Source organism: Dipodomys merriami, unplaced genomic scaffold (genome assembly GCF_024711535.1).
Source record: "Dipodomys merriami isolate MVZ:Mamm:240054 unplaced genomic scaffold, mDipMer1.0.p SCAF_20, whole genome shotgun sequence".
NCBI classification, from domain to species: Eukaryota; Metazoa; Chordata; class Mammalia; order Rodentia; family Heteromyidae; genus Dipodomys; species Dipodomys merriami.
In genome coordinates this window covers 20,731,063-20,758,893 of record NW_027203382.1, presented here as the reverse complement: position 1 = coordinate 20,758,893, position 27,831 = coordinate 20,731,063, and the positions used below count along the sequence as shown (strand labels likewise).

The 27,831-nt window shown below is 42.6% G+C and overlaps 2 protein-coding genes across 3 annotated transcripts in view; both read left to right on the top strand.

The window, feature by feature from the left end:
* The window catches only part of Rasgrf2 (Ras protein specific guanine nucleotide releasing factor 2), a 216,077-nt gene extending 198,122 nt beyond the window's left edge, over positions 1-17,955 (top strand). For both annotated transcript variants that reach the window (XM_070031169.1, XM_070031170.1), the window contains exons 20-27: positions 617-677; positions 998-1,101; positions 3,582-3,666; positions 4,309-4,506; positions 6,450-6,529; positions 8,153-8,270; positions 9,879-9,947; positions 11,370-17,955. In XM_070031169.1, coding sequence (XP_069887270.1) covers positions 617-677; positions 998-1,101; positions 3,582-3,666; positions 4,309-4,506; positions 6,450-6,529; positions 8,153-8,270; positions 9,879-9,947; positions 11,370-11,462 — 808 coding nt within the window. In that variant the 3' untranslated portion in view covers positions 11,463-17,955. The remainder of the gene's footprint in view (positions 1-616; positions 678-997; positions 1,102-3,581; positions 3,667-4,308; positions 4,507-6,449; positions 6,530-8,152; positions 8,271-9,878; positions 9,948-11,369) is intronic.
* An 834-nt stretch (positions 17,956-18,789) lies between these two features.
* Ckmt2 (creatine kinase, mitochondrial 2) overlaps positions 18,790-27,831 on the top strand; it is a 28,675-nt gene continuing 19,633 nt past the window's right edge. The window contains exon 1 of the mRNA XM_070031167.1: positions 18,790-18,858. The gene's annotated coding sequence lies outside the window, so the exon portion shown is untranslated. The remainder of the gene's footprint in view (positions 18,859-27,831) is intronic.

Here is a 27,831-nt window from a genome sequence, read left to right as displayed (position 1 = left end):
TATTGAGAAAAAAGATATTTATTGAGAGCTGAGCAGCACCAAGTATAAGATGCACATGTGAAAAATAAGAGGGAAGAATTATCTGTATGTGCCTGCCCTGAATTGGTCCAATTTTTGCCATGTAGGAATCCCCTGTGTTCCTAATCTATATAAATATGGAAGGGGCAGCTACAACTCCCAACTCAGCAGCATCCACAGGAATGCTGGGCAGTGACTGGAGAAGCAAGGGTAGAGCAGTAGGCCTATGACTGGAGCTCACGAATGTTACTGTAGAATGCCTGGATTCACATTCTCCATCACCTGGGGAACTGCATCCCAGCTCACCTCAGGTTCACTATAGTTTTATCTATGGCCTGGTAGTATAACAAGCATAATAACAAGTGTAATAACAAGCAGCTCCTTGTTCTAAGCCGTCTCTCCTGCTGAGTCTCTTGTATGTTTTACATGTTATTTTTTTTCTGTTTAGGTGATCACTTACCTGTAGCACAGCCGTATCCACAGTCTCGCAGACTTAAACCCTCAATCTTCTCATCCAGCAGAAGTTGAACTGCAGGTTCTAGATTCAATATTAGCACGTCTGCTTTCTTCATGGAAGATTGTTGTTTTATTTTTCTAGGGCCCTTTCACAAGATGATCAAGATGACATCCACTTAAAATTAGAGGACATAATTCAAATGGTAAGTTCACCTTCCATTTTACCTAACACAATTATCTGCATCATATCTTTCAAAGGGAAGTAGGAAGCTTGACACTGGTTGACCTTACCTCTGCCTATGCAGTGATATGAGCGAACCACAGTTGGCATGGAAGTCCAGCAGTTAGTCAGTGATATTAATGTTGGTTTTGAGTTTGTGTTTAACTTTCTGCATGTTCATTCATAGCTAGAATCTAGTGGCAGCCTTCATAGTTGTACAGATGGCAGCTCCACAGGCCTGCCGTGAGAGGGGAGGTGTCTTGCTCCCAGATGGCGTTTTACTTCCTTCCTCATCTCTTGCAGACTGACTGTCCAAAGGCCGAATGTTTTGAGACTTTATCAGCCATGGAGATGGCTGAGCAGATCACTCTCCTGGATCACATTGTTTTCAGAAGCATTCCCTACGAGTAAGTGCTGCCTTGTCTCACCCCACCCCCACCCCCATCCAGGAACAGGACTCTGTTAGAGTAGCTGCCCTGCTTACAAGCTGACCATATTCCTAAGTCTGGGGTGTGTGTGTGTGTGTCTGTGTGTGTGTAGTGTGCTCACTTATGCACAGAAATATGAGTCCTAATCTCAGGATGATTTGACCCCATTTGAATGTTTTTGGTTCCAGGTTGAGTAATGGATATTCAATCTCAAGATGGTCAGTCTTGTTTTCTATATGTACTAGGATTACCATAGAATATAAATTTCTATGTTCCATCTTATCCTTGAATTATAGAGTGCTCAGTGCACCTGTTAGAGTGGTTCTCAAACTTCAATGTGTCTAACGGGAACAGGAGGGAGAATGATAGCAAGGATGGCACTTATCAGGATGAATTGTACACATAAACGGACATGTTAAATAAAAACCCCATTTGCGCAAATGTATGAAGATAATAATAATATAAAGAAACAAAGCTGGGCTGGGAAGGTGGTTCAGTGGTAGAGTGCTTGCCTTGCATGCCTGAGGCCTTGGGTTCCATTCCTCAGCACCACATAAGCAAAAAGAAAAAGCCGGAAGTGGCGCTGTGGCTCAAGTGGTAGAGCGCTAGCCTTGAGCTGAAGAGCTGAGGGACAGCGCCCAGGCCCAGAGTTCAGGCCCCATGACTGGACCCCCCTCCCAAAAAAAAAAGAAAGAAAGAAAAACGAAGCTGCTGGGCACTGATGATTCAGGCCTGTAATCCTAGCTACTCAGTATCCTAGCTGAGGATCACAGTTTGAAGCCAGCCCAGGAGTAAAGTCCATGAGACTCTTATCTCCAGTTAACCAACAAAAAGCCAGTAAACCAGAAGTGGTGCTATGGCTCAAAGTGATAGAGTGCTAGCCTTGAGCAGAAAAAGCTCAGGATAGTGCCCAGGCCCTGAATTCAAGTCCCATGACCAAAAAAGAAAAAAAAAAGCCATTTGAGAAACTTGTGAATAATGCACATTTAAAATTCTGCATCTAGAAATTTTGATTGAAGCTCAGGAAATTATTTTGAATTAAAAAACTACAGATAATTTTGAGTATCCCAAGGATACACTTAGAGAAAGTGATTTTGGGTAAATACTATAAATTCTGTTAATATTTATTTCCATAAATCAATAAGCATCAGTAAGATTTATGGCAGTAGATGTCCCCCCCCCCCCGCCTTCCCTGATCCTTAGGTGTAGGAGAGGCCTGGGAAGCCTCCCACTGTCACACTGACAACTTCACAGGCAGATGTTTGTTAGGATAAATGATGACCGATAGCACTCATCCCCTGTAAACTCATAACCACAGTGACGGTAGTGAAAGGGCTAGACAAAAAGTGAGAATGTGATCTGGATCAGGGTGTAATGGAGAAGAGGACATGGCACTGATGGAGTGTTGGTGAGACAGGGAGGATGGGTTAGTGGGTCTGACCAATAGCTGTATTGCTTAGGCTCAAAAGGGAAAGGAAGTATGTTCCCCCAGATTTTCCTTTTGTACCTTTTATCTTCTTTGCTTCCCATCTTGCCAGCATCCACCCACCTATCCATTAAACTCATTGGCAATTCATCTGAACTCAGTAACCATTGGAGCCTCTATGTCATGTATGCCACTACCTTCTCCCTGTGGTACCCTCCTGTGCATGGAGGGGGTCGTGAGTTCATACAGGAAGAACAAGAGCCAAGTGAGACTCTTGGTGGCCATTGGTGTGGTCTCTTCTGGGTCTCTTCCAGTTATTGCACCTTGGACCTGCTTTACTTGTGTCTGACCCTGGAGGAGAGAAGCAGAACCAACCACCCCATAGACAGAGAGCAAGACCCAGGCAACATGTTTTACTAAAGAAAGTGACAGAGTAATTCCATTGCAAGTTTAGGGGCTATTTTAAAAGGACTCTACAGTTCCTGCACATTCCATCTTGCTGGGCCTTTGCCTGCCGTGGTGTGATGGGAGGACCTGAGCAGCCTCCCCCGAGCTGAGATCTCTCTGCTCTTAGAACCTGCATATTCCTGAGAAAGTCAGAAAGAAGTAGAAGGGAATTTTCTGGTCCTGATTAACATTTTTGGCAATAACAGATTGTGTTTTGGACCCTCCACTAAAACTTGTTATTTCAAAAGTTAGTCCAGGGAAAATAGCCTTGGTTTCTGAGTTAATATTTACTTTTTTATTTCTCTTATTTTGGTGTTTTCCAACTTCAGAGAAGCCTTCATAGGGACAAAGTTCCAAACACTTACAAGAAAAATCTGGAGGCTGAAATATTTTTTTTTGCACTGACTTTTTTGCATTGAAACTAGAGCAGAGCTAAAAATCCCTTTGAGACAGTCAGCCAAAGGTGTCAGGTGATGTTCCAGGCAATATTAATTTAGTGTACCTGATATTCATGATAACTATGCAGACTCATAGCCATCATTCCTTACATACTTATTTGATGTCCTGTTTTATATTGAACTTTCAGAGAGTTTCTTGGGCAGGGGTGGATGAAGCTGGATAAAAATGAAAGAACACCTTACATTATGAAAACCAGCCAACACTTTAATGATGTGAGTATCCACACACGTGTTCTCTCTTCTTCTGCAGCTAAGTGTTTTCTGGTTTAATAACCGACCAGTTCAGAATTTGCTTTGATGTGGAGCAAGCATTTTTCTTGCCCTATAATAACGGAGACATTCCTCAATGAGTACTTACACAGTGTTGGGGGCCAATGAGGGTGGGTTTTCAAAGAGTTACACCATGACCCCCAAACATTGCCTTTCTTCCTTGAATTGTTCTATCTCTTACTTCCTTATAACAAAAATCACATTGCTTCACAATAAGCTGCATTCAGAGAAAATCTGTCTTCACTCTAAAGATGAACAACTGCTCAGGAGTTTGTTGTTATTATTATTTCAGACTTCAGTCTCTTTAGAAAGTTGTTATCTAAGGATGGAATGTTAATTCCATGCTCCTTTGACATTCTGCTCTTCTGATGTCTGCAGGCATATTCAGAGATGTTGCCCAAATACATTGCTTTGGCTCTTTGACAGTCTTCCTGGTCTCTTTCCCTTTAATTATATCTTTATTATCTTTAGGTATTGTACAAAGAATTTCCCATCCAGTGAATCAGTTTATAAGTACAATGTATCTTGGTCAAGTTCTCCCCTTTCATCATTCTTTCCCATTCTTCATCTTTTGGGTTTTCTTAGATGAGTAACCTGGTTGCCTCCCAGATAATGAATTATGCAGATGTCAGCTCCCGTGCCAACGCCATTGAGAAGTGGGTGGCGGTAGCAGACATATGCAGATGCCTGCACAACTACAATGGGGTGCTCGAGATCACCTCGGCCTTAAACAGAAGTGCCATCTACAGGCTGAAGAAAACCTGGGCCAAGGTGTCCAAGCAGGTGAGCCTCAGTGTATGACACATCCTGCTTCTGAGAGGAAGAGAGGCTGGGTGAGGAGAAACAAGATAAATATTCTAATTAAACAATCATTAGCTGAAACAAGCAAAGTAGTTGCCAGAGAAGGTGCCAACATGGGTAATTGCTGTGCTCTTACCACTTAATTAATTCCACTCATGTGCTTTTCCAAAACATGCATTGAAACATTTGGGGGGACCAGCTCAAATGATGTGGCTGTTGATCAAGAGTTTTTCCTGAATTATCTCAGGAGGGCACATTGATTCCAAGTGACTCACAGATCCATTTTTCCAATACCAAAATATGGTTACAAATGCCACAGGGTTCTCAGAGTTCAGCCCGATCCTTTTCGTTCATGTAGCAGATGTCAAGTTCTGGTGTAATGACTCAGATTGCAGACATGTAGCTTTCTCAATTTTCTCTCGTTGGATTCATTTGACCCCCTGCCTGTTACTTTCATTCAGATAATTTTAAGAACTGTAGCTTTTACTTGCAAAGTCTAAACTTTGTTGGTAATGAAAGAACTTATGAGTTCCATTGGGCCAAATGTGGCCTCTCTAAGCTCTGCATATTCTCTAAGAAATGAGGAGTGGGATGAAGGCTCTGACTGTGCTTATATTAGATAGATAGGTAGATAGATAGATAGATAGATAGATAGATAGATAGATAGATAGATAGATAGATAGATAGATAGATAGATCAGGTAATATACAGATAACATATATTATGTATGACATATATGACTTTGTATATGCACATACATATACACATATCTCTTTCTTGTGGCTTAGATCCCTAGTGGTGGATACCCTGCAGATAGATGCCTCTGATAGACTTTGGCGGGTATACCAATAGGCAGAGTGGAGTAGAGTGTAGGAGAAGGCTGTATTGTGTGTGCCTGACAAAGTCAGCATAGAAGGACTTCCCAAGTAGCTAGGATTGGAAGCTTGAGCCGCCACACCCAGAGAACAATGGTATTTCCTAAAAATATCACTTATACTTGTCTATCAAATTGGTGAGAATGCTCACAAAAGAAAGTATTTAGAGTAGAGGATATTTCTCAGTCAACAGTAAACTGACCAAATATATGGTTTGATAGTTTGCAGATTAGTATTCACAAAGACTCACTGTGGCTTGGGGGTGTGGCTTGGTGCTATAGTGGTTGTCTAGCATGTACAAGGCCCTAGGGTCCCCAAGAGAGAAAGGCAAAGGCAGAGTCAGAGAGAGACAGAGACAGAGAAGAGAGAGAGAGAGAGAGAGAGAGAGAGAGAGAGAGAGAGAGAGAGAGAGAGAGAGAGAGAGAGAGAGAGAGAGAGAGAACAACAGAGAGGTAGCTAGATAGAGACAGAGAGACTCAGAGAGAGGGGAAGGGAGACCAGGATTCATTCTGAAAACTTTAACATAAGCTCTTTCCTTTAAGATGTTATATTCAACTGGCACTTTTCAGTTCTTTAACTTTCTTGCCATTTTTTTCTATTTGTTTTCCCACTATGTATTTGAATGCAAGGATGTAGACACTTCCTCTTCTCCACATGTTCTTTTATTCTAAAATTATTAAGTGTAAACTTTATATCCTATTGTGAGGGGCTGGGAAGGTGGCTCAGTGGTAGAGCGCTTGCCTTGCATGCATGAGGCCCTACGTTCCATCCCTCAGCACCACGTAAAGCAAAAAGAAATAAAGCCAGAAGTGGTGCTGTGGCTCCAGTGGTAGAGCGCTAGCCTTGAGCTGAAGAGCTAAGGGACAATGCCCAGGCCCAGAGTTCAGGCCCCACGACCAGACCCCCCCCCAAAAAAAAAAATCCTATTGTGAGGATCGTATCACACAGTGGGCACCTGCTACAGTAAAGAGAATGGAGCATCTTTTCACACCTCACTATCCAATCCAATCACAATTTCATGGCCTACTAAATTTTTGCTTTCTTTTTTAGACCAAAGCACTAATGGACAAACTTCAGAAGACTGTTTCATCTGAAGGAAGATTTAAAAACCTCAGAGAAACCCTTAAAAAGTATGTATCACTTAAGCATTAAGTTATGCATAATTTTAGGAATAATGATATATAATTTATATAGTATATCAAACTTTCTGCCTTCATTGCCAGGGAAAAAGTAAGAAAAAATTTCATCTCAGTGTTTTTAAATTTTCTTTGTCACTTGGAATATTGTGCATGCAGGATACTCCAAATAAAATGAAAATATGTCCATAAGAAGTCAAATCACTGCTTAGTGTAAAAGCTAATTTAAGCACAGAGATTTACTGTGGGATTTTAAAAATTGAAAGACCCAAGCACCAGTTGATAATGAATATTTGCTTTTTGCTTTTTCACTTCTGAGTCATTCTCTCCTCCTGATTGCATATGTGTGCCCATATTCTGCCACACACACCCACTGCATAGAGTCTATTGTCTTACAACTAGTTTTTCTCATGATTTATGTGCTTGTTACTTTGCTTATCTCCATGGTAAAAGGCCTGACAGAAACAGCCTAAGGGGAGAAGGATTTATTTTGTCGTATGGTTTCAGTCTGTTCATTTCAGGCGGGTTGGCTCCATGCAGTCAGGCAGTAAGGATCTCATGGTGGTGAGAGTATGCAGAAGGGGATGTTGTTCACCTCATGGCAGACAGGAAGCAGAGGTAAACGAGGAGCTACTGCTAGGGAAAAGCTTCAGGGGCTCCATCCTGTGATCTACTTCTCCAGCTAAGTTCCACTTCCTAAAGTTTCCAGAACCTCCCAACAAGAATTCAACACAAGAACCTTGGGGTGGAGTGTTTCATATTCAAACCATAGCTCTACAATATGAAATGAACGTACACTTGAGAAACAATAGTGTTGTGATGGCATAAGTGAAAAATCAACAATAATAATCATCATAGCAGAAACAACATAGAATAATATATTATTATTATTGTTATTATTATCTGTGGCATAGCATGCAACTATTTGCTGAATTTTTGCCAAATGAAGGCTCCATACTAGGTGTTTTCTGTGTCTTATTCAAGCCTCACCGCAAACTAAAGATATAAAATTTCCTGTCCATCTTACACATGAGAAATCTGAAGTTCAAATCTTTTGCATAGTATCATTGAGCAGCTGGTAAAGTTGGGATCGAAGCCTATATCTAAGTATACCCCTTCCCCTCTACAAACAAAACAAAAATATCTCTCCCTTTAGTGTGTGCTTGTGATACTAGTTGAGTCTACATTTCCCACACATTTTAGCTCTAACTAAAATAGAAAACAAGTCTAGGATGTGGAAAGCTAGTCACACTGATTTTTTAATATCTAGATCTTGAGGGTTGGGTGCATTTTAGTGAGGTGCTTCCCCTAAGAAGCGTGCCATTTTGTAAGAATCACAAGTAATTCCATGCTAGCAATTATTTGTATTTGTCTCTCAGACATCCTGTTTTTTTGGAGAATGCCATTGCATCAAAATCATAGTGAAGCATGGGCTTTAATTTTGTATTGTATTCTATTGCAAAATATATTTAAACTCTTATCATGAGCAAGCTCCTGAAGATAAAATAAGACATCTTTGTTCTTCTGGGCTGAAGCACCATTGCTTCCCGCTCAGAACGGGGAATGAAATAGACTTTGTGTGAATGAGTCTAAGAAAAATGTTTCTTGGTCTTGCAGCTGCAACCCTCCAGCTGTTCCTTATCTTGGAATGTACTTGACAGACTTGGCATTTATTGAAGAAGGAACACCAAACTTTACTGAAGAAGGCTTAGTCAATTTTTCCAAAATGAGAATGGTAGGTAACAATTTTATAATTTCATAAAGTCAATGACTTTATGGCTTATAGAAAAGAGGCTTAATAGTGAAATCAGTGTTTGCTTCTTAAATTGGAGGTGGGAGGTGTGGGGAATGACAGGAACTGGGTCTAATTCCTGCTGATGGTTGAACAAGGAGATTTCTGCTGTTGGTTGAACAAGGGAGTAGAGATTAAAGTTCCAAAGATGTCTTTCTAAGACTGACCCATAGGAGACAGATGCCAAGCTGGTAGTTCTTTCTTCCCCTCCTTCTCCTCCCCCTTCTTCTATTGGTGCCTGTTTTGGGGCTTGCAAAGGGCCTGGGAACTATCCCTGAGATTCTCTTGCTCAAGATTAGCATTCTAACAACTGGGTCACAGTTCCACTTCTGGCTTTTTTGGAAATTTATTGGAGATAAGAGTCTCACAGACTTTCTTGCTCAAGCTGGCATCAAAGGTTCTTGATGGGTAACCAGGTTTTTAGCACCAACCTAGAAGGAAAGGAGACAATGAACAACAGCCAGAACGTGCTTCTTCCAAACCTGACGTGCCACTTGCTCCCCCTGGTTAGCAATTTAGAATCTTCTTCTTCCCCTTCTTCTTCCTCCTCATCCTCCTCATCCTCCTCGTCCTCCTCGTCCTCGTCCTCCTCTTCTTCTTCCTCCTCCTCCTCCTCCTCCTCCTCCTCCTTCTCCTCCTCCTCCTCCTCCTCTTCTTCTTCTTCTTCTTCTTCTTCTTCTTCTTCTTCTTCTTCTTCTTCTTCTTCTTCTTCTTCTTCTTCTTCTTCTTCTTCTTCTTCTTCTTCTCCTCCTCCTCCTCCTCCTCCTCCTCCTCCTCCTCCTCCTCCTCCTCCTCCTCCTCCTCCTCCTCCTCCTCCTCCTCCTCCTCCTCCTCCTTCTCCTCCTCCTCCTCCTCCTCCTCCTCCTCCTCCTCCTCCTCCTTCTTCTCCTTCTTCTTCCTCTGTCTGTCTGTCTTGGAGTTTGAACTTGGGGCCTGGGTGCTCTCCCTGAGCACTTTTTGCACAAGGCTAGCACTCTACCACTTGAGCCACATCACCGCTTTTGTTTTTCTAGTGGTTAATTGGATATAAGATTCTAATGCACGTTCCTGCACAGGCTGGCTTTGAACTAAAACTCTCACATCTCAGCTTCTTGAGTAGCTAGGATTATAGGCCTGAGCCACCAGCACCTGGCTAGTATCTTAATATTAGCACTTAACCTGGCTCTTGAAGGTTATAAAGGCACCAAGCATAGAAAATGATTGTCAGGGACTGGGAAGGTGGCTTAGTGGTAGAGTGCTTGCCTTCCATGCATGAGGCCCTAGGTTCGATTCTGCAGCACCACATAAGCCAAAAAAGCCAGAAGTGGTGCTGTGGCTCAAGTGGTAGAGTGCTACCCTTGAGCTGAAGAGCTGAGAGACAGTGCCCAGGCCCAGAGTTCAGGCCTCACAACAAACAAAAAAGAAAATAGAAAATGATCTGTCAGGCTCAGGGAGGAAGTGACTTCCCATGCTTTTGGTGAAGGAAAAGACTGAGAAACTGCCCCAGAAGAATGTACTATGATTTGGAAAAATACCTTTGCTTTGCTTTGTTGCTGTTTTTCTCATTATTAGATATCACACATTATCCGGGAGATACGCCAGTTCCAGCAGACTTCCTACCGCATAGACCATCAGCCAAAGGTAATATTGTGATATTGTGTGGTTGTGGTGAAAATTAAAATTAAAAAATGAAATTAATGAATTACAAAGTAAAAATAGACTTAGTTAAAAGTACAAAAAATGGACTCAGAAAACCTGTAACAGGTCTGCTCAAGAAAAAAAAGCAGGAAGACATAAGGAATACCAGCTCATCATCTAGTTCTGTTGATATTGTGTCCTCTATTTCTTGTGAATCTCTCTCACATCCTTGGGTCCCACTATCACCAGCCCAGGTCAGGCACTGGGATGCAATAGCCCGTCTACAAATCACATCTGGATAGAATTCTGATATAGTCAGTATATTATGTCCCTACCCTTTGTGTAAAAGTTTTCTGTGGCTCTTAGGATTTAAAAAGAAAGAAAGAAAAAAGAAACATCTTGACATGACAAAGAAGAGTACAGTATATGGTTACTATTGGTGTTTTAAAATTTATTTACATCATATAACCCCTTACTCTTGTAGTTCCAACCACAACTAGTCATTAATTAATTAATTAAATGTGTTACTGGTGTTTGAACTGAAGGCCTCCCATTTTTCACAGGCACTCTACCATTTGAACTGTGTCCTCAGCCCTTTCTTTTCTTCCTTTAGCTATATCAGGCATGATATTGATTTTTTAAATCTCTTGCCCATATTGGGCAGCAGTGTAATCCTTCTACTTGTGTTTCCAATTTAGCTGTAATCCTCCCAATCTCTGCTTTCTGGGTAGCTGGGGTATGAGCCACTGTACCTGGCTCTCCTTATACCATTGCAGTCACAGCTCCAATCCTGACTTGTTGCTGGTTGTTTGGAGATAAGCCTTACAGACTTGCGTGCCCAGGTTGGCCTTGAAGTGTGATCCTCAAATCTCACCCTCCTATGTAGCTAGGATTACAGGCATGAGCCACTAGTGCTTGGCTAAATTACTACTTTTTAAGAACGATTTCACAGTCTTAAAAAATCAAGATTAGAAGTTAGAGATTCTCATCTCCCAGTCAAGTACAGTGTATTTACTTATTTAATGAATCATGGCCTGATGAATCATTAAACATGGTTGTATACAGCTCTTTGCAACTCTATGGACTAACATAGGAGCTTTCTTTAACTTTCAATTAAGAAACGCAAGAAAAGATGGGACAGTCTTATTCCAGATAGCTCTACAAAAAAAAAAAAGATTACTAGGTAATGTCTTCAAAAACACACATGGGAGAATGCACACCAAATGGTAAGGGCTAGCTGGCACTGGCGGTTGGCTGAGGAGTAGAGATCTTTGAGTATTGTTTATAACAATGAGAATATAGTCATGTTTCTTAATTATATATATATGATGTGGAATTATGTCAAACTCACTCAGGAACAGCATATGCCAATGTTCTCAAAGAAGTACAAGTAGGGATTTCTCTTTGTCTTTTTTTACCTTTTAGGTCACACAGTACTTGCTGGACAAAGCTCTCATCATAGATGAAGATACACTCTATGAACTGTCACTAAAAATTGAACCTCGGCTCCCTGCTTGAACATCTGGCCTTGCCCCTGAGACCATAGCATTTGCTTGGGAAGCAGGACAGACAGAATTGTGCATGCCCTGTCTAACAGGCACAGCGAGGATTGGGGGAGGTGAAGCCCATCTTCCTCCTCCACTGTAGATGGAACTGGACTTCAATTCTGTCTCCAGCCAGAGTCAAACCCAGCTGTGTGGGTCGAAGGCAGATGTTTCAGCCTTGGGTGGGAAGGTGCAGAGACCAATGCTTAGTATATTTTTCCTAAGGGAAGGTAAGATGGGAAATGCTGGTAACCATTTCAGTGAAGCGGGTGTGAAGGTAAATCTCTCTCTGTCCCCTGTTCTATTAGAACTCAGGGACAAAGACCCACAAATCGATTTGTGATGTTTCACTGGCATCTACTGGCTGGGCCACACCTGCCCTATCTTCCGCTGGGATGTAACTGTTTCCTCTATACTTCCTTTCATCCCAAGCTTCACAAAAAGCAGAAGCTTCCTCGAGAAGGCCAATACATAAGCAATTTCAGTCTGCGGCATGTGCATGGTTCCAAATGCATCATAAATATTCAGACTTTAGGAAACAGGAAAGGAAATCATAGAAGACAAATGGATTTGTTGGTAACATTTACTTAATTAACAACAATAAGCTGTATCCCAGAAGCCATTGTAGGGTGGCAATGGAGGCTTCTTCCCGAGACTGGTGGTCCCAGGAAGCCAGCCCCTGGAAGAGGCAATGACAGAGTTTTCAGAAGGGTGCATGACACCTCACCGACAAAACTGTGCAAGATAGAAGGCCAAACGCACTATGGGGCGTGACGGGTGTCCTTGCTAAGTAAAGCTATATACCTGAAATCATCTTTGCACTTTGTTTTCTTTTCTCCTATAGGAATCTTTTGTGACATACACAAACCATTTTTAAAGGCTTACTATGAACATGGATTGTGGGGTTTTTTTGAAACTGTTATGTGGCATTTTCCTTGGAAAACCCATACTTCCATGTGCTACGGGTAGACAATCTTCCGCAGCCATCTCTTTAAGAACTATTTGAGTGAGAACAATGGAAGTTAGTGGGAAATGGGACCAACCACCCAATAGTTCTTGTAGCAGAAAACCAAATGCAGGAATGTGTCCTACTTCCCAAGGTTGGGGAAATGATCATTTTCTCCAAGATTGTCAGGCATAGAAGAAATAGGGCTTTCCCATTGTTTACCTCCCTCCTCTCTTCTCAGGGAGACAGCTGCTTTAAGGGAAGGAAGAGATGACAATTTGGAATCATTATTACCTGAGCCTATTGCACCTGACATTGTCTCTTAAGAGGCATGAAGCTTGCTGTTGATGACAATGAAAAATGGACCTGTCTGGCTGCTTTCTCCCTTCTTTGCACTTTTAGTTTGTGGTAGAGCTCTCAGCTGATTAATACATTTGGCTTGCTTGCTCTTCAGTGGAGAGCTAGCATGGATAATGTACCATAGAACTAGAGAGGGCACACTTGTCTGCACAGTGAGGTTCATCTCTGTATATAACTACATAGTGAAATATTAACTAAGTAAAAGATATTTATAATATCTAAGGACCAAAATATTTTCCATAGTTCATATTAGCCAACAGTGTAGCACTAAGCCCAAGGGAGGGAGGTTACTTATGGATGCTTTATTTTTCTTCCTTTGCTTAAAAAAGTTGCTTGTTTGCCTTCTTTAGTTTCTAATAAGAGGTTGATGTATCTTGACGCATGCTAAGAAGCATGGGCTGTTGGAGTTTAACAGTGTCTGCTTTGTAACATATTTTTTTCAGTGTTGAGAAACTGAGAGTTTGAAATAGTGTCCATTGCACGGAACACCTCAAGACCTTGCAGAAGATATGTAAAATAAAGGTTCGCTTTGGGGGCTCACAACTGCAGTCTAGGAAGGTGACCTAAAATCGGGACCAATTCATGAGCGGACCACACACACACTAGTTCCAGCAAAACCAGTGTATAAAATGTGGATGATTTCTCTGCTGCTTTGGAGTCCCAACATCCTCCAAAAGGGATGGCTCTGTGTGCACTTTGTTTGGAAGAATGGACTCTTTATTTCTCTGACCCACATGCTCCAAAGGCATGGCTGAAACTAAGAAACAGAGGAATTTCAAATGCCCCTCCACCTCAGGAATGTAGTTTTTCTTCGTGGAGTCAGTCTCAACCTATTTCCTATGGAATGTTGGAAGCGCCACCATGTGGTAGGCTATGAGCACTGCAAATTGCTATCCTGATTTTAATATTTTATTCCTAAATGTCCCTCCAACTTCCTAGAGTTGAAGACAAAGGACTCCACCTTTGGAGTTACCCTCTGATTGCTACACCATTTGTGGGCTAGCAGAGGTAGGAATGCGCATCTAAAAAGGCAGAGGGGAGAAAGGAAGGAAGGAAGGAAAGAAGGAAGGAAGGAAGGAAGGAAGGAAGGAAGGAAGGAAGGAAGGAAGGAAGGAAGGAAGGAAGGAAGGAAGGAAGGAAAGAAGGAAGGAAGGAAGGAAGGAAGGAAGGGGAGAGGGAGGGAGGAAAAGTCATATCTGGACACATTTAAAATCCCCCAGAGAAATTTTTGTGGTGTATCTTCTGATTTATAAAGTCCTATCTACTTCTTTCAAACTTTGAATTTTGGCAAATGATGTGTGCCCTCCCAGCTCTATCTGTTTGAATTCTATTATTATAGGAGACCCATTTCTAAGAGTAGACAGGAAGCCAACTTTTAGCAGCCAAGTAGTGAATATATATACTTTGAAATTAACCCTGAAAAATCAAAAGTAAAACCCAATTTTATGCTTTGAAATGAATACTCATATTTTGTACTTTCACTGGAATTGAAGCTTTTAGGGTATGCCAATGGTTATTAACTAAGACATCGAATTTTGCTACAGGGACAAATCTCTTACCTAACCCAACCTACTACTTGACAGATTTAGGCATGCAGTGGAATGTTGTCATTCTTCTTTAATGTTTCTCTGAGGGAATTTAAACAGGGAATTTTAAACTGCTAGTGCAATATTTTGAAGTTCTGACACAACACCCCCATGGCATTATGTTAAATTTCAATGTACCCTAAAGTACTACAAACAAATGAAGCTCATGAACACTGGACAACTTAAAGGAGAAAAATTCACCATGTTCCCATTTGGAATGTGTAAGGATGGGCCTGCTCTCCTTTTCTTCTCTTCATATTTTTATTTGAGTGACTAGGAATCTTTAACTAGAAGAGAATAATGTAATAAAGAAAATATTCCTAATAAAATTAACTTTATTTTTCTTTACAGTGCTGGGGATCAAACCCAGGGCCTGGTGAATGCTGGGCAAGTACTCTACCAATGAGTGACATTGAGCCTCCCAGTAAAGTTAACTTTCATTTAAATATAGAGGATTTTACTTAGCTGCTCTTTTCAAAGTTTGATTTTATTTTCCCTGAAAAACAATTTCTCCCTTCATCTTAAAGTGTAATGTGTTTTTTAAATCCAACATGCAAAATCTATCATTTTGATTACTATTGAAGTGACATAAATGATAATATCCTATTTATGCTCATGTTAATCTTCACAGCTAGAAGGAATTAAGGAACGAGATTCATTTTCATTTCTGTAAGAAATACGACTGCAAGTTTAAATAATGACTTGATTACAAACACCACTATATGACTGCTAATAAGACTTGATCAATGAAATCTAATCAGTGTTATTTCTCAGTGGTGACTTCTTTTTATTTATTTCATTTTGTTTTTTTGTGGGGGTTTTTGTTTATTATCTTTAAGTAGTTGTACAAAAGGATATCAGTTCAGCATGTAAGTTTATTAGTATAATACATTTTGATTAATGTCACCCATTTCATCATTTTCCTCCACATCTCCTAATCCTACCCATCTCCTCAATTTTAAAATTAAGGCAGGACAGTCTAAAAGTGGGAAACCATCTTGTTGCAGTTATGAACACATGAATGATTCAGAAGCATTCTCATCTCATCTGTCACATAGCATGATATTAATATTAGAGCTGGTTGTAGAGATATAATCTGTGAAGGAAAATTATAGTCATCTGTAATATTATTGGATCACTGTCTTTTATACCATCCATTTCAGTTTTCATCAGTAAGCTGATTATATCAAGGCTGGAACAGGAATCTCTGCCCCAAGTCCTAGCTTTGATCAATATGCATCCATCAGTTTCCTCATCTGCAAAATGGGATTAATAGTAATTCCTGTGCTGTCTACCTCACAGGGCTGTTGTGAGGATCAAATGGGTTAGACTGTAAAGTGTAACGTGCTATCCAAATGGGAGGTAACCCCGTTACCATCCTCAGCTCTCCTTTTGTAGAGAAATTAAATGTATTTGTTTACTCTGTGTGTGTGTGTGTGTGTGTGTGTGTGTGTGTGTGTGTGTGTGTGAGAGAGAGAGAGAGAGAGAGAGAGAGAGAGAGAGAGAGAGAGAGAGAAATGTGTGTTACTTTGAGAAGTATATTGTTTGTATCTGGTGACTTTGCAAATTTGCTGACAGCTGTAATACTGATAAAGAGGTTTTCGCTGTGGCCTAACACTTACCGAGTGAGGTGTAGGTTATGCCTATATGCAAATTAAACTTCGCCTTTCTTGAATACTTGGAAATCTCACTTCCTTTTATTTAGCAATTTCCCCATCTTTCTACATCATCTTCCTTCTTAACACTGAGCTCCCTCCATTATGCGTATATTTCTGAAGTTGAAGTGAAAAACAGCTTAGAAGCAGCCCAAGTTCCAGGCACTAAAATATCAGGAAAATAACTAGAGGAGGGGCCATCGAAGATAGAACATCCCCTGGCTACCACCAGGCATCGAGAGCCCACTACTGCCTGGAACAACTCAGCTGATCCCATGGCAGTGCCACACTCTGAGCCAGATGAGAAGACAAGAGAAGTTGCCAACATGGTGAGGCCTGGCATGCCATCACTAGTGTTGACCTTGATGGGCTCCCGTAGATCTCTCGGGTTGTGTCCTCATCTGAGAAATAAGACTCACTTCTATACCCAGAATTACTACAGAGGTCACATGGAATAATATATACACAAACCCTTTATCTCTTGCCAACTAGAAGGTGATATCCTAACACTGAGAGCTGAAGGACACGGGACACACAAGAATAAACTGAGGAGCCCCCTTACCCTCTTCACTTCTGTTACCAGTTACCATGAGCAACCAAGGCTGCTTGGCCACCTTGCAGAGCATTGACCTTCAATCTGGTTCAATCTGGGCCCTGATCTAGCCATGCTTCAGTGGGATGCAGGAATAGAAGGACAGCAGATTTTCTTTAAATCAAGTGATATATCCCTATTGGCAAAAGTCAACCACCTGGCCACACAGATGTGAGGTTGAAGGATGTGGACAACAATGAGAAATGAAAGGCACACACAGGAATGGTAACTGAAGAAGTTTTAGAAATCTAAAAAGTAGAGCCAAGAGCTTATGGCTCACACCTGTAATCCTAGCTACTCAAGAGGTTGAGATCTGAAGATCATGGTTTAAAGCCATCCCAGGCAGGAAAGTCCATGAGACTCTTCAATTAATCACCAGGGTTAAACCTGAAGTGGAGCTGTGGCTCAAAGTGGTAGAGCAAAAAAGCTCAGGAACAGCGCCCAGGCCCTGAGTTCAAGCCCCATGGTTGATAATGATTTTTTTTTAAAGGAGAAATCTGAAAAGTCTGCTGTAAGTATGTTGTAGAGGTTTTCAATCCCCATCACAGCTACTTTATACCAAGCTTGAGAATGACAGCACACTCTTTTCTCAAAAACACTGCAGCTTTTGACTCAAGGGAGAAATTTACACTGCAAAACACAAGCTGTGGAGGTAAGGGGTGTGGACATATTCCTAAGTGCTCATATTAGGAATTAAGGGGAAGAAATTAAGAGGGATTTTTATTTTACCTGCCATTCTTTAAAAAAATACTCTCCTAAAGACTCAAAATTTTCTAAGAGGCACACACACACACACCACCACCACCACCACCACCCCAACAGTAGAGTCCAATGTCTTGAACAACCAACTCTTCTGCTTCCTCTAGGCTGTGCAGACAGAGCAGGGTCCCAGAAGCTGAGGACTGTGGTTTCTGATGACAGAACACACAAACAAGAGCCCTTGAGTATCATGAAGTCAGTTTGTCCCCAATCTGTGATTCTTTTAATGAAAATTATGATTTCCAGGCTTAAAAAAGAGCCTCGAAGATATCTGAGCATATCACATGTCACCTTCAGTGTGAGCTATGTCACTACAGAGAGTGAGACAAACACTAACTGAGGTATAAGCACACACACACAGAGAAGTGTCTGGATCTTAAGTACATGGCTTCTAACCCCACTTAAACAAGAACCTTTCAGTGTCCAGAGCATCTCCTTGTGTTCTCTGTTTCATGAAGGTATTTTGGGGATGGGTTATGTTTAAAAGAACTAGGAACTCTGACGGAAAACCACACTAGGTAAAAATGTCATTCCTGGGCCTTTACCTCCTGCTCCATCAGCCCCTCTGAGCCTGGCAAGGCCCTAAGAAAGGAGAAAGGAGTCAGGTGATGATGCTCAACGTGTCATAGGAGCGGGTATATGACTGTCACCAGAGCCTAGGCATGCTCTCTTGAAACATCAGGGCTGCTGTCCAAAATCCTGAAGGGTCATTGCTATTTACAGGCAACCTTTCCGGTCCCCAGAGGGCTATTTTTAAGCAGGGATATGGCCTGCTGAGATTTCTGGGTAGTAAATTTAAGCTGGTATACATACACCAACTTCTGATGGCTTGATCTTGAACAGGAATATTATTAACATTTTTCCTAAATCCAGGACCCAAACAATAAGTTAGACGAAGGCCTCTCCAGCCCTGAGATCAGGACCTGCTGGACGGAGGCAGCATGTAGATTTTGAGGGGTTCATGCTTCAGGGGCCCCAAGGTTGGTAAACCTAAGAGAGAGAGAAATCTCCTAACTGGTTGAAATGTTTCCTGCTGGCCTTTGCACTCTGAAGCTCAGTCCCACAGACCTGCACAGCATTCCAGGAAGGCTTCAGGTTCATGAGCCCTTGGAGAGCAAGCCTGCAGCACTGGGCTGGAAGGGCGGGGCTTTTCTTTTCTTTTCTTTTTCCTTTTTCTTCAAGGAGTACTGAAAAGTTTCATGGAAAGAACAGGTGCTAGAAAGGGGCCAGGGCCTAGTGGCTGAGGAGTCAGTGGCTGGCCTTCAAGGGCACAGCTGGAGGAGCTAGTGTCCTGAAGTCTGGGATGGGATTGGCTAGGAGGAGCTAGCGTCCTGAAGTCTGGGATGGGATTGGCTAGGATGCCCCTCGGGCCCCTCCCATGCCAGAGCCACTTCAGGCCTTGTCCTGCCAGCTCCCATTACACTTCTTGGCTGTGTGCGCAGCAGGACGTGGCAGACTCCTCCAGCTTCAAGGTCAGTGAGACTGTGAAACTGCTTTATTGCCCTGGTGGGCAGGGGCTTGGTGGGGTAGACCCAGGACTGTGGGCCCATCCTCTATAGAACAATTACTGTGGGCACTCACCTGTGTGTACAGAGAGAGGAAAGTGCTAAAGTTAGCACAGTTCTTCCCTTGGCTGAAAACTCCTCTTCCCTGGCAGTACGAGGTGCCAGAATCATGGCAGCACCCAGTCCCAGTACCTTCCCACAGGGAGTCTGGAATATGTGTTGAAAAAAAAATTTGTGTGTGGAATTTTGACACTAAACTTGGCACAACTTGAAACCTCACATTTCTTTCCCTTGTCGTTTTCAGAGATCGATCACTTATTTCTGAGAATGCTTTCTCTTTAGGAGAGGCACAAATCAATGACCTGAGATGAATCAACTAGAAAGTTTATTCTTTTCTTGAGGGTCTTAAAAAGAACTAACTACTTATAAATCAAATCCAAATTAAACTGGCCAATATTATTCCTAGAGATTCACTTTTAAATCATTAATGCAATGAACAAGCGGGGCTGGGTTTTGTTTTGAAGCTTCAGACTTGGGCAGAGATGTGTTCTTTGCTTCCTTGCTTGTCTGCCCTCAGGGTTATTTCGGCCCTGCTCTGGCCCTGTGAGTGGATGGCATCTGTGCCTTCAGGGGCTCTGCTGTGCATGTATGGAAAGCCTATTTGCCAAAACCCTCCTGTCTCCTCCAGGCTGCTCTTTAGACCTCCCACAAAGCCTTGTGGGGCCCTTTGGCCCTTTGGCCCCCACAGTGTCAGCTGGAGTCTGTGACGAGGCAGTATGTTCCCTCATGAGAAGGCAGAAGAGCATGCTCGCTCTGTCTGCTGCTCTCACATTTTATCTTCTGCCCCTGTATCCTTGGTCAGCTTTGCTCTTTCATGGGGAGTACAGCCACCAGAGGTGGGAGGAGGGCTCTCAGAGAGCATGTGGACATCGTTAGGCTGCTGGGATCCTTCATTTCTCCCCTGTTTGGGCAGATGCCTTTGCAAAGACCCCAGACCACGTGAGGGTGATTTAGTTGTGGACTAAGGCATAAGAGTTCGTGCACCCTCTGGACGATGCAGGCTTTGTGGACAAATCACACACTCAAACATGAGCTATATGCCAGGGAAGTTTTCCTGAAAGGGTAGCTAAAGAATTTCCAGGAAAACCACAGTTTGAGAGTGTATAGAATGAAATTGTCTTTGGCTTTTGGGAGCAGGAGTGGGGCTAAACTGGAGATCACATTACCCCTAGACTGGAGGGCTTGGGTCCCTACCTCTACCATAGTCTAAAGAGAGAACCATCTGAGTTTCCTGAGGGAATATGGACAGCCTGTGTCCAGGACGCTGGAATTTCCTGCCTATTTTGCCAGGAACCCCATAGGGAAGCAGTCCTGAAGGTGAATGTTGAAGGTCATATTCCCCTGTATAAGAACCTTTGAGTTAGCTTCTCTTGAGCAGAGAAAATGGGAGTGCCACTCCGTCAGAGTGGCTCAAAGGGTAGGTGCCACTTAACCACCTGTTCACTTGAAAACATTTGTTTTTGAAAGATAGGTTTGGAATCCCCCAACAATAAATCCTCAAAGAAACAACCGCCCAATTAATTAGTGGGCTAAAGACTTAAAGAGAGACTTCTCTGAAGGGGAAATAAGAATGGCCAATAGACACATAAAGAAATGCTCAACTTCTCTAGCCATAAAAGAAATGCAAATCAAAACAGCATTGAGATTCCACCTTACCCCAGTTTAGAATGGCTATAATCAAGAAATTTAATAACAACAGATGCTGGAGGGGATGTGGCCAAAAGGGAACCCTACTGCATTGTTGGTGGGAGTATAAATTTGTTCAACCACTTTGGAAAGCAGTATGGAGGTTCCTCAAAAGATTACACATAGAGCTCCCCTATGACCTACCAGCAGTCCCACTTTTGGGCATTTACCCAAATGATCACAAGCAAGGCCATACTAAAGCTACCAGTACAACACTCTCTCTCTCTCTCTCTCTCTCTCTCTCTCTCTCTCTCTCTCTCTCTCTCTCTCTCTCTCTCTCTCTCTCTCTCTATATATATATATATATATATATATATATATATATATGAAATGTAAAGACTTGGAAAAAATCATGTTAAGTGAAGTAAGCCAGGCCCAAAGAAACATAGGTCCGATGGTTTCTCTTATCTGCTATAACTAGTATATGTCTAGGACAAGCAGAAAAGGTCAAAAGCTATGTACACATGACCATATAAGATGATGTTAAGTGAAATGAACAAGAGAGGGACACAAGAGGTTTTATCTTTCTTGCTGTTGTTTTTAATGTACATATAATGTACTGTGTGATTTGTTTTGTTTCTTTTGTATGTTCTTCCCCCATGGTATAACTCCTGTTTTCACTGTATTTGATTCTGGTGCCCTGCATCATGTATATACATTTTTCTAATTTGGGAAGGAGAAGGGAAATAACAAAATGCTGAACTAAGGATATAGGTTAAGCCATTGTAACAATGAGACATACAGTACACTATGTTGAAAATGAACCTTACAGCTTGGGGGGAAATGGGGGGGGGAGCGAGAAGTTGGAAAGGTGGGGAGGGAAGAGATAGTAGGGGAAAGCAAAGGAGGGGGTAACAATGTTCAATAGGAAGTGCACTCGTTACCTTACTCATGTAACTGTAACCCCTTTGTACAATATCTTTACAATAAAAATACATATTAAAAAATAAGTTTGGTAATAGTTTCATGTCATCATCTCAACAGGGTATAGGAAAGGTCTCTGCCTTATAGCGAAAGACTCTAAACATCTGCTGCCCATGACTTTCTAGTTGCTGAATCCTGTCGAGGAGGGCAAAGGTGTCTCTTGAGGTTGACAGATTGCATTGGTTGGGAGGTAACTTGGACCTTTTGCTGTCTTACAGCTAGGAGAAGGCAATTATTTTCTGCAGGCCTACCAGACTGGGAACATGAGAATTTGCTTAGAATGTCCTGTGGAGCTGAGCCAGTCCCAAGGACATCCTCTGCTTTGGGGTGACTCTCTGACTGAAAGCTGACACATAGTTCCCCTCAAATCCCTCTCCTCCATCTGTCCTCTGGCTCCACGGAGCTCAGCCACATGGATGCCATGAACCGCAGGATCAGAAATAACTCTGAGTCAGCAGAAAGGCACACACAGTGTCCCCATCCCGGTATTCAGAATGACTAGGAGGCCCAGCGTTGGGGCAGGGACAGAACCCAGCTCTCCCACATTCCAGGATGTCACAGAACCAGAGAAAATGCTTAAACTAGGACTCAGGCTCTCAGCATACCTGCTTGGGCTAGGGAAATGTAAAACTCTTTTGGTATGCTGCCTGAGCAGCTCGATGTGACTTGTCCTATTTTGGCCTATTTTGTCCTATTTTGCCTATTTTGGCTCAGTAAGGCTTGACTTTCACTCTTCCTGGCTTAGAGCCCAGGAATTCTGCCCAGTTTTATCCCAGAGACCGTTAAAAATGCTTTTCAAATGGGGTTATGAGAGCTATCACAAGGTAGGGAAACCGAGGCAAACAGCTTCTCTAGTGTTAAAGCTGACAAAAAACAAAAAACTTCCTCCCAACCCTTCAAATCCCTGCTTCCACTTGAAGGGGAGAGAGGAGGAGAGGAGAGAGAAAGCAGGTCCATGCACCGCACTCAGAGGAAGGCTGGCTGACACAGCATCCCAGCATAGTTTGGAAGGTACACTAGGTGCCTAGTGCCAGAGAGAAGCAAGCAGAGATAGCTTGGGTATCCTGGCCACTGCAGCAGATGTCTGAGAGGGGGAAGAGAACAGGCTTATAATGTCCTGGGACTCTGAGTGGAGTCACATGCTCTGCGGTGACAATCCTGTGCAACGCATTTCCCTGCTCTTGGAGTGACCTGTGGCGTTGCTAGGTCATTGCCCATCAGGAAAGCTCCCTCTACCTGCTGGTCAGTAAGGGCTGCATGTGAGGTGCTGGGGTCCACAAGGAAATCTGGATCTAGGGATAACCACAAACTTAGGTTCAGCCCCTAGCTCCACCTGTGTGTTGGCGCCAAGACTGAGAACACATCACTTGACTTCTCTCAAGTTAAAATAATGCCTGCTTGGTGTGGTTGTTACAAAGTCTGAGGATATTTGTCAAGCCCTTGCTAAGAGCTCAGTCGATTATCTTTTTTTTTTTTTTTTTTTTTAAAGTGGCGGCCGGGCACCAGGGGCCCAAACCTGTAATCCTAGCTACTCAGGAGGCTGAGACCTGAGGATCACTGCTCAAAGCCAGCCAGGGCAGGAAAGTCCATGAGTCTCTCTCTCTCTCTCTCTCTCTCTCTCTTTCTCTCTCTCTCTCTCTCTCTCTCTCTCTCTCTCTCTCTCTCTCTCTCTCTCTCTCTCTCTCTCTCTCTCTCTCTCTCTCTCTTTATTGTGGAAATACCATACAGAGGAGTTACAATTACATGGGCAAGATAATGAGTACATTTCTTATCAATCATTGTTGCCTCCTCCTTTGTTTCCCCTTCCCATCTCTTCCCATCTCCTCCCTCCCAACCACCCCCCCTCCCCCGCCAAAGTAAGGTTCATTTTTCGACATAAGGATTTGTACATCTCATTGTTGCAATGGGTCCACCTGTATCCCTAAGACTCTTATCTCCAATAAACCACTGGAAAACCGGAAGTGGCGCTGTGGCTCAAGCAGTAGAGAGCTTGCCCTGAGCTGAAGAGCCCAGGGACAGAACCCAGGCCCAGTGTTCAAGCCCCACGACTGACCAAAAAAAAAAAAAAAAGTGGCAGGCTTGGAAAGATGAGTTCCAGGTAGAAAGAAATACCCCAGTCAAAGGTCAGAGATGGCAAAAGGGAGACCTAGAAGCCAAAGGCAATGTTGAGAGGAGGTTTAGGCCAAGGGAACCTAAATGAACCTACTTTGTGAACCCTCATGTTGTTTTTCAAAAGATAATGGAAAGACTTGGAAAAAAGTATATTAAGTGAAATAAGCCAGCCCAAAGAAACATAAGTCCCATGGTTTCCCTTATTTGCAATATCTAGTATATGTCTAGGACAAGCAGAGAAGGTCAAAAGCTATGTACATGTACATATGACCAGATAAGATGATGCTAAGCGAAATGAACCCCAAGATAGGGACACAAGAGGTTTTATCTTTCTTGCTATTGTTTCTGATGTATTTATAATGTACTATGTGATTTTCTTTGTTTCTTTTGTATGTTCTTCCCCCATGGTATAACCCCTATTTTCACTGTATTTGACTCCATTGCCCTGCATCTTGTATATACATTTTTCTCATTTGGGGAGGGGAAGGGTAATAACAAAATGCTTAAACAAGGATACAGGTTGACCCACTGTAACAATGTACACTATGTTGAAAGACACTATGTTGAAAAAGAACTTTACAACTTTGGTGGGAGAGGGAGGAGTTGGGGAGGTGGAGAAGGAAGGGATAGTGGGGGAAAAACAAAAGAGGGGGTAACAATGCTCAATATGAAATGTACTCATTACTCATATAACTGCAACTCCTGTGTACAGTATCTTTACAATAAAAATATATATTAAAATTAAAAAGATAGTAGATCTGAAAGTATGCAATAGGCACTTCAAATAAAATCATGTCCAGGTTAGGAAGGTGGCTCAGTGGTAGAGCACTTGCCTTGCATGCCTGAGGCCCTGGGTTCGATTCCTCAGCACCACATAAGCAAAAACGAAAAAAGCCAGAAGTTGCGCTGTGGCTCAAGTGGTAGAGCGCTAGCCTTGAGCTGAAGAGCTGAGGGACAGCGCCCAGGCCCAGAGTTCAGGCCCCACGACCGGACCCCCCCTAAAAAAAAGTCATGTCCTTAGGAAAGACAAGGTATATAGATAGATGATAGATAGATAGTGGTAGATAGATGTTAGATAGATATATAAACAGATAGATTAAGTAAAACACTTTAAATGTTAAAATACAAACTAAATTGAGATGGGGCAGTACTGACTGGGTTCATCAGAGAAGGCTTGGGGACAGTGGAATAATCCCACAGTGTGCCAGCTGTTGGGGGGGGGGGGCGCTCACAGTTACTGAGTGCCTGCTGTGACCTGTGCCTTCCTTCTGGGAGAGTGTTCATCACACGGATTCCAACACAGGCAAGGAGCTGCTGAGGCTCAGGTGGGCAAAACAAGGCTCTCCCAGCCAGCAAGGCTGGCAATTGCCTGAGTCTAGGCAGAGTTTTCAGGATATTCGTTAGACCCTCAGGTGAAAGAAAACTCCTAAGAATTGGGATTCTTTTTTACACTCTCACAGCTGGTTTCATTTCAGCATTTTACTTAAGTGTACTCAAGTGATTCATATGGAATGCCATCAAGAGAAAGTTAATAAGCAGCTTTCTCCAAGTCTATTGCTATGAAGTTACCTTTCTGTGACTTGAATTACTTTTAGTAATTTTTCTCTAAATCCATACATTATTCCATAGTTGGAATGTGCCATACTTAATACACCACCCTTTCCCTTCTGACAGGTGAATTCTTTCCAAAGATTTTGCCACTATGATTTTATTAATAAATATCTCTCAAATATAAATATATAAATATATGTGTGTGTGTATACACACACACACACACACACACACACACACACACACACACACACACACACACACACACACACACATATATATATATATATATATATATATATATATATATATAGGCAGCTTTATTACTGTAGATTTTTTTCAAGTGTGGTACTGTCACAATTTAATTGTGGCTTTCCCACTCCCTCTTTGGAATGGTTACAATGGTTCTCAGAGCAGTCTGGGTGCTCCATTCCCAGCCAGGGTGGGAGACTGGTGCTTACTGCCCATGCCAGTGGCCGCTGCTGTGGTCTGTCAGGGCAGCTCTTATTCTGGCCTCTTGCTTCCCACACTCTCCTCAGCAGTAGTCAGCAGGAGACTTCTAGGACCCAAAGAAGGCTCTACCTTTTCCAAGCTAGCTCATCTTCCCAAGTAGGATCTCTGACTGGGAGCCACCAAGGACATCTTTGTCTTGAAGAAGGCTCCTGCACCCCAGCACTTGGTGCTCTGGGGCAGGCAGCAGGCCTGAGAAGTCCCTGCACATAAGGGAGGCAAGCATAGGAGCTAGCTGTAGTCACACAAGGGTTACAGAGTCTGGAAGCCAGAGCAGAGCTGGCCTGCAGAATGCACATCTGCTGAGCAAGAGTTACTGCGGATCAGAAGGAGTCACTGTCCTGAGGAGAGAGGGGATCTAGAGAAAGCCTCCACATTGGCTGAGGAGACCCAGTAGAATACTATAAGATAGCCTAGCCTTCAAAGTAACCTGATGATGGCAGATTGGAACTTGAATCCAGGCCTCTGGCTCCAGGGCTGGTGTTCATAACCCCACACTCGTGTTATTCATAATCATGAGTGTCCCATCTCTACTGCAAACACCTAAGAAGGACTAAATGACCTCTAATGTCTGTTCTAATTCTCAAGTTCTTAGGACATTTCACTTATTCACCCAAGCAGTTAGTGAAAGCCTATCATCTGTGGGGTCAGTTGGGCTTTAGAGCTAAGAAAAGCTGTGACCTGGTCCTACTGGGCCTTGTCCCTTTGAAATACAGGATTAGTTCCCAGTGCTTGTTCACTTTGATGGTGCTTTTCAGCACATGGGGGCCTGGAGGAAACAAAATGTTTCCTGGAGCAAAGAGGGAAGGACCCCCTCTTTTTTTTGGGGGGGGGTGAGGGGAGTTTCTCCTTTAGAAAATTTATCACACTCTTTCTCTAGTCCTTTGAAATATTTGTTAAAAAAACGTTAGATGGGTTATATGTACACATAATCACAGCACTCAGGCGGCTGATAGGAGAATCATGAATTGGCAGCCAGCCTGGACTACATAGCAAGACCTTGTCTCAAACACAATAGCAACAACAAGAACCCCAGTGAACCTGGGCCACTTTAACAAGTCAGAAGTCATCTCTTAGAAACAAGCAGCAAGGCAATTCTGTAATTCCAGTCAGTAGTTTCCACACTCAGTGCAAAAGTAGTCTTAGGTGCCTGGCTCTATTTTGTAGAAGTACCTCCTGTCACAGAGGTGTGAGGACATTTCTTTGTCCTTTGAGAAAGACAATTAGCTGACCCCTAGGACCAGCACAATCACCATGTTAGCTTAGAATGACTTACAATGCTATCCAGTCTTCTTATGTTAGTTTCTTTAAAGAACAAGTATATAACGAATCCTATCTGATTATCTATATAAAAGGACGAACTCTCTTTCTGTCTGCAAAATCTTTTTAGTGGATGGTCTGTGATATGCTCCAGTGGTTTAATACTTATACAATAATAAAACTGTTTAATTTCCTTTCCTCTATTTCATAGAGGAATCTCTAGGGTGACATAAGATGTAAATTATATTTTGCCAACACCCAGCATTTACTTCTCACTAATGCTTCCTTCTCCACCTGCCTTCTCAATCTGAGGAGCCCATTAAATAAATGAAGAGCATGCATATTTACACACTGTGATCTTCCTAAGTAGCCTTTCAGGGCCACCTGTGGGAACTCCTGAGGATGAGTGTAGTGGCTCCCAAGAAGCAGCCTGTCGAGTCCGAACGGTCACCTCAGTTCATGAGTATCTCAGAGACCAGCAACCTGAGCAATGAGACACTGCAAACCAAATCTCTCAGACCTGATTGCTTGCTTTTATTAGTAGGCAAAAGGGATGTATTAGCATGATAAAAATAAAAATAGGACCAGGGGACAGTGGCTCACCCATGTAATCCTAGCTATTCAGGAGGCTGAGATCTGAGGATCTCAGTTCAAAGCCAGGACAAGCAGGAAAGTTTATCAGACTCTTATCTCCAATTAATTACCTGAAAACTGGAACTGGTGCTGTAGCTCAAAGTGGTAGAGTGCTAGCCTTGATCAGAAGTGCTCAGGGACAGCACTCAGGCCCTGAGCTCAAGCCCCACAACGGACCAAAAAAATGAATAAATAAAAATAGAT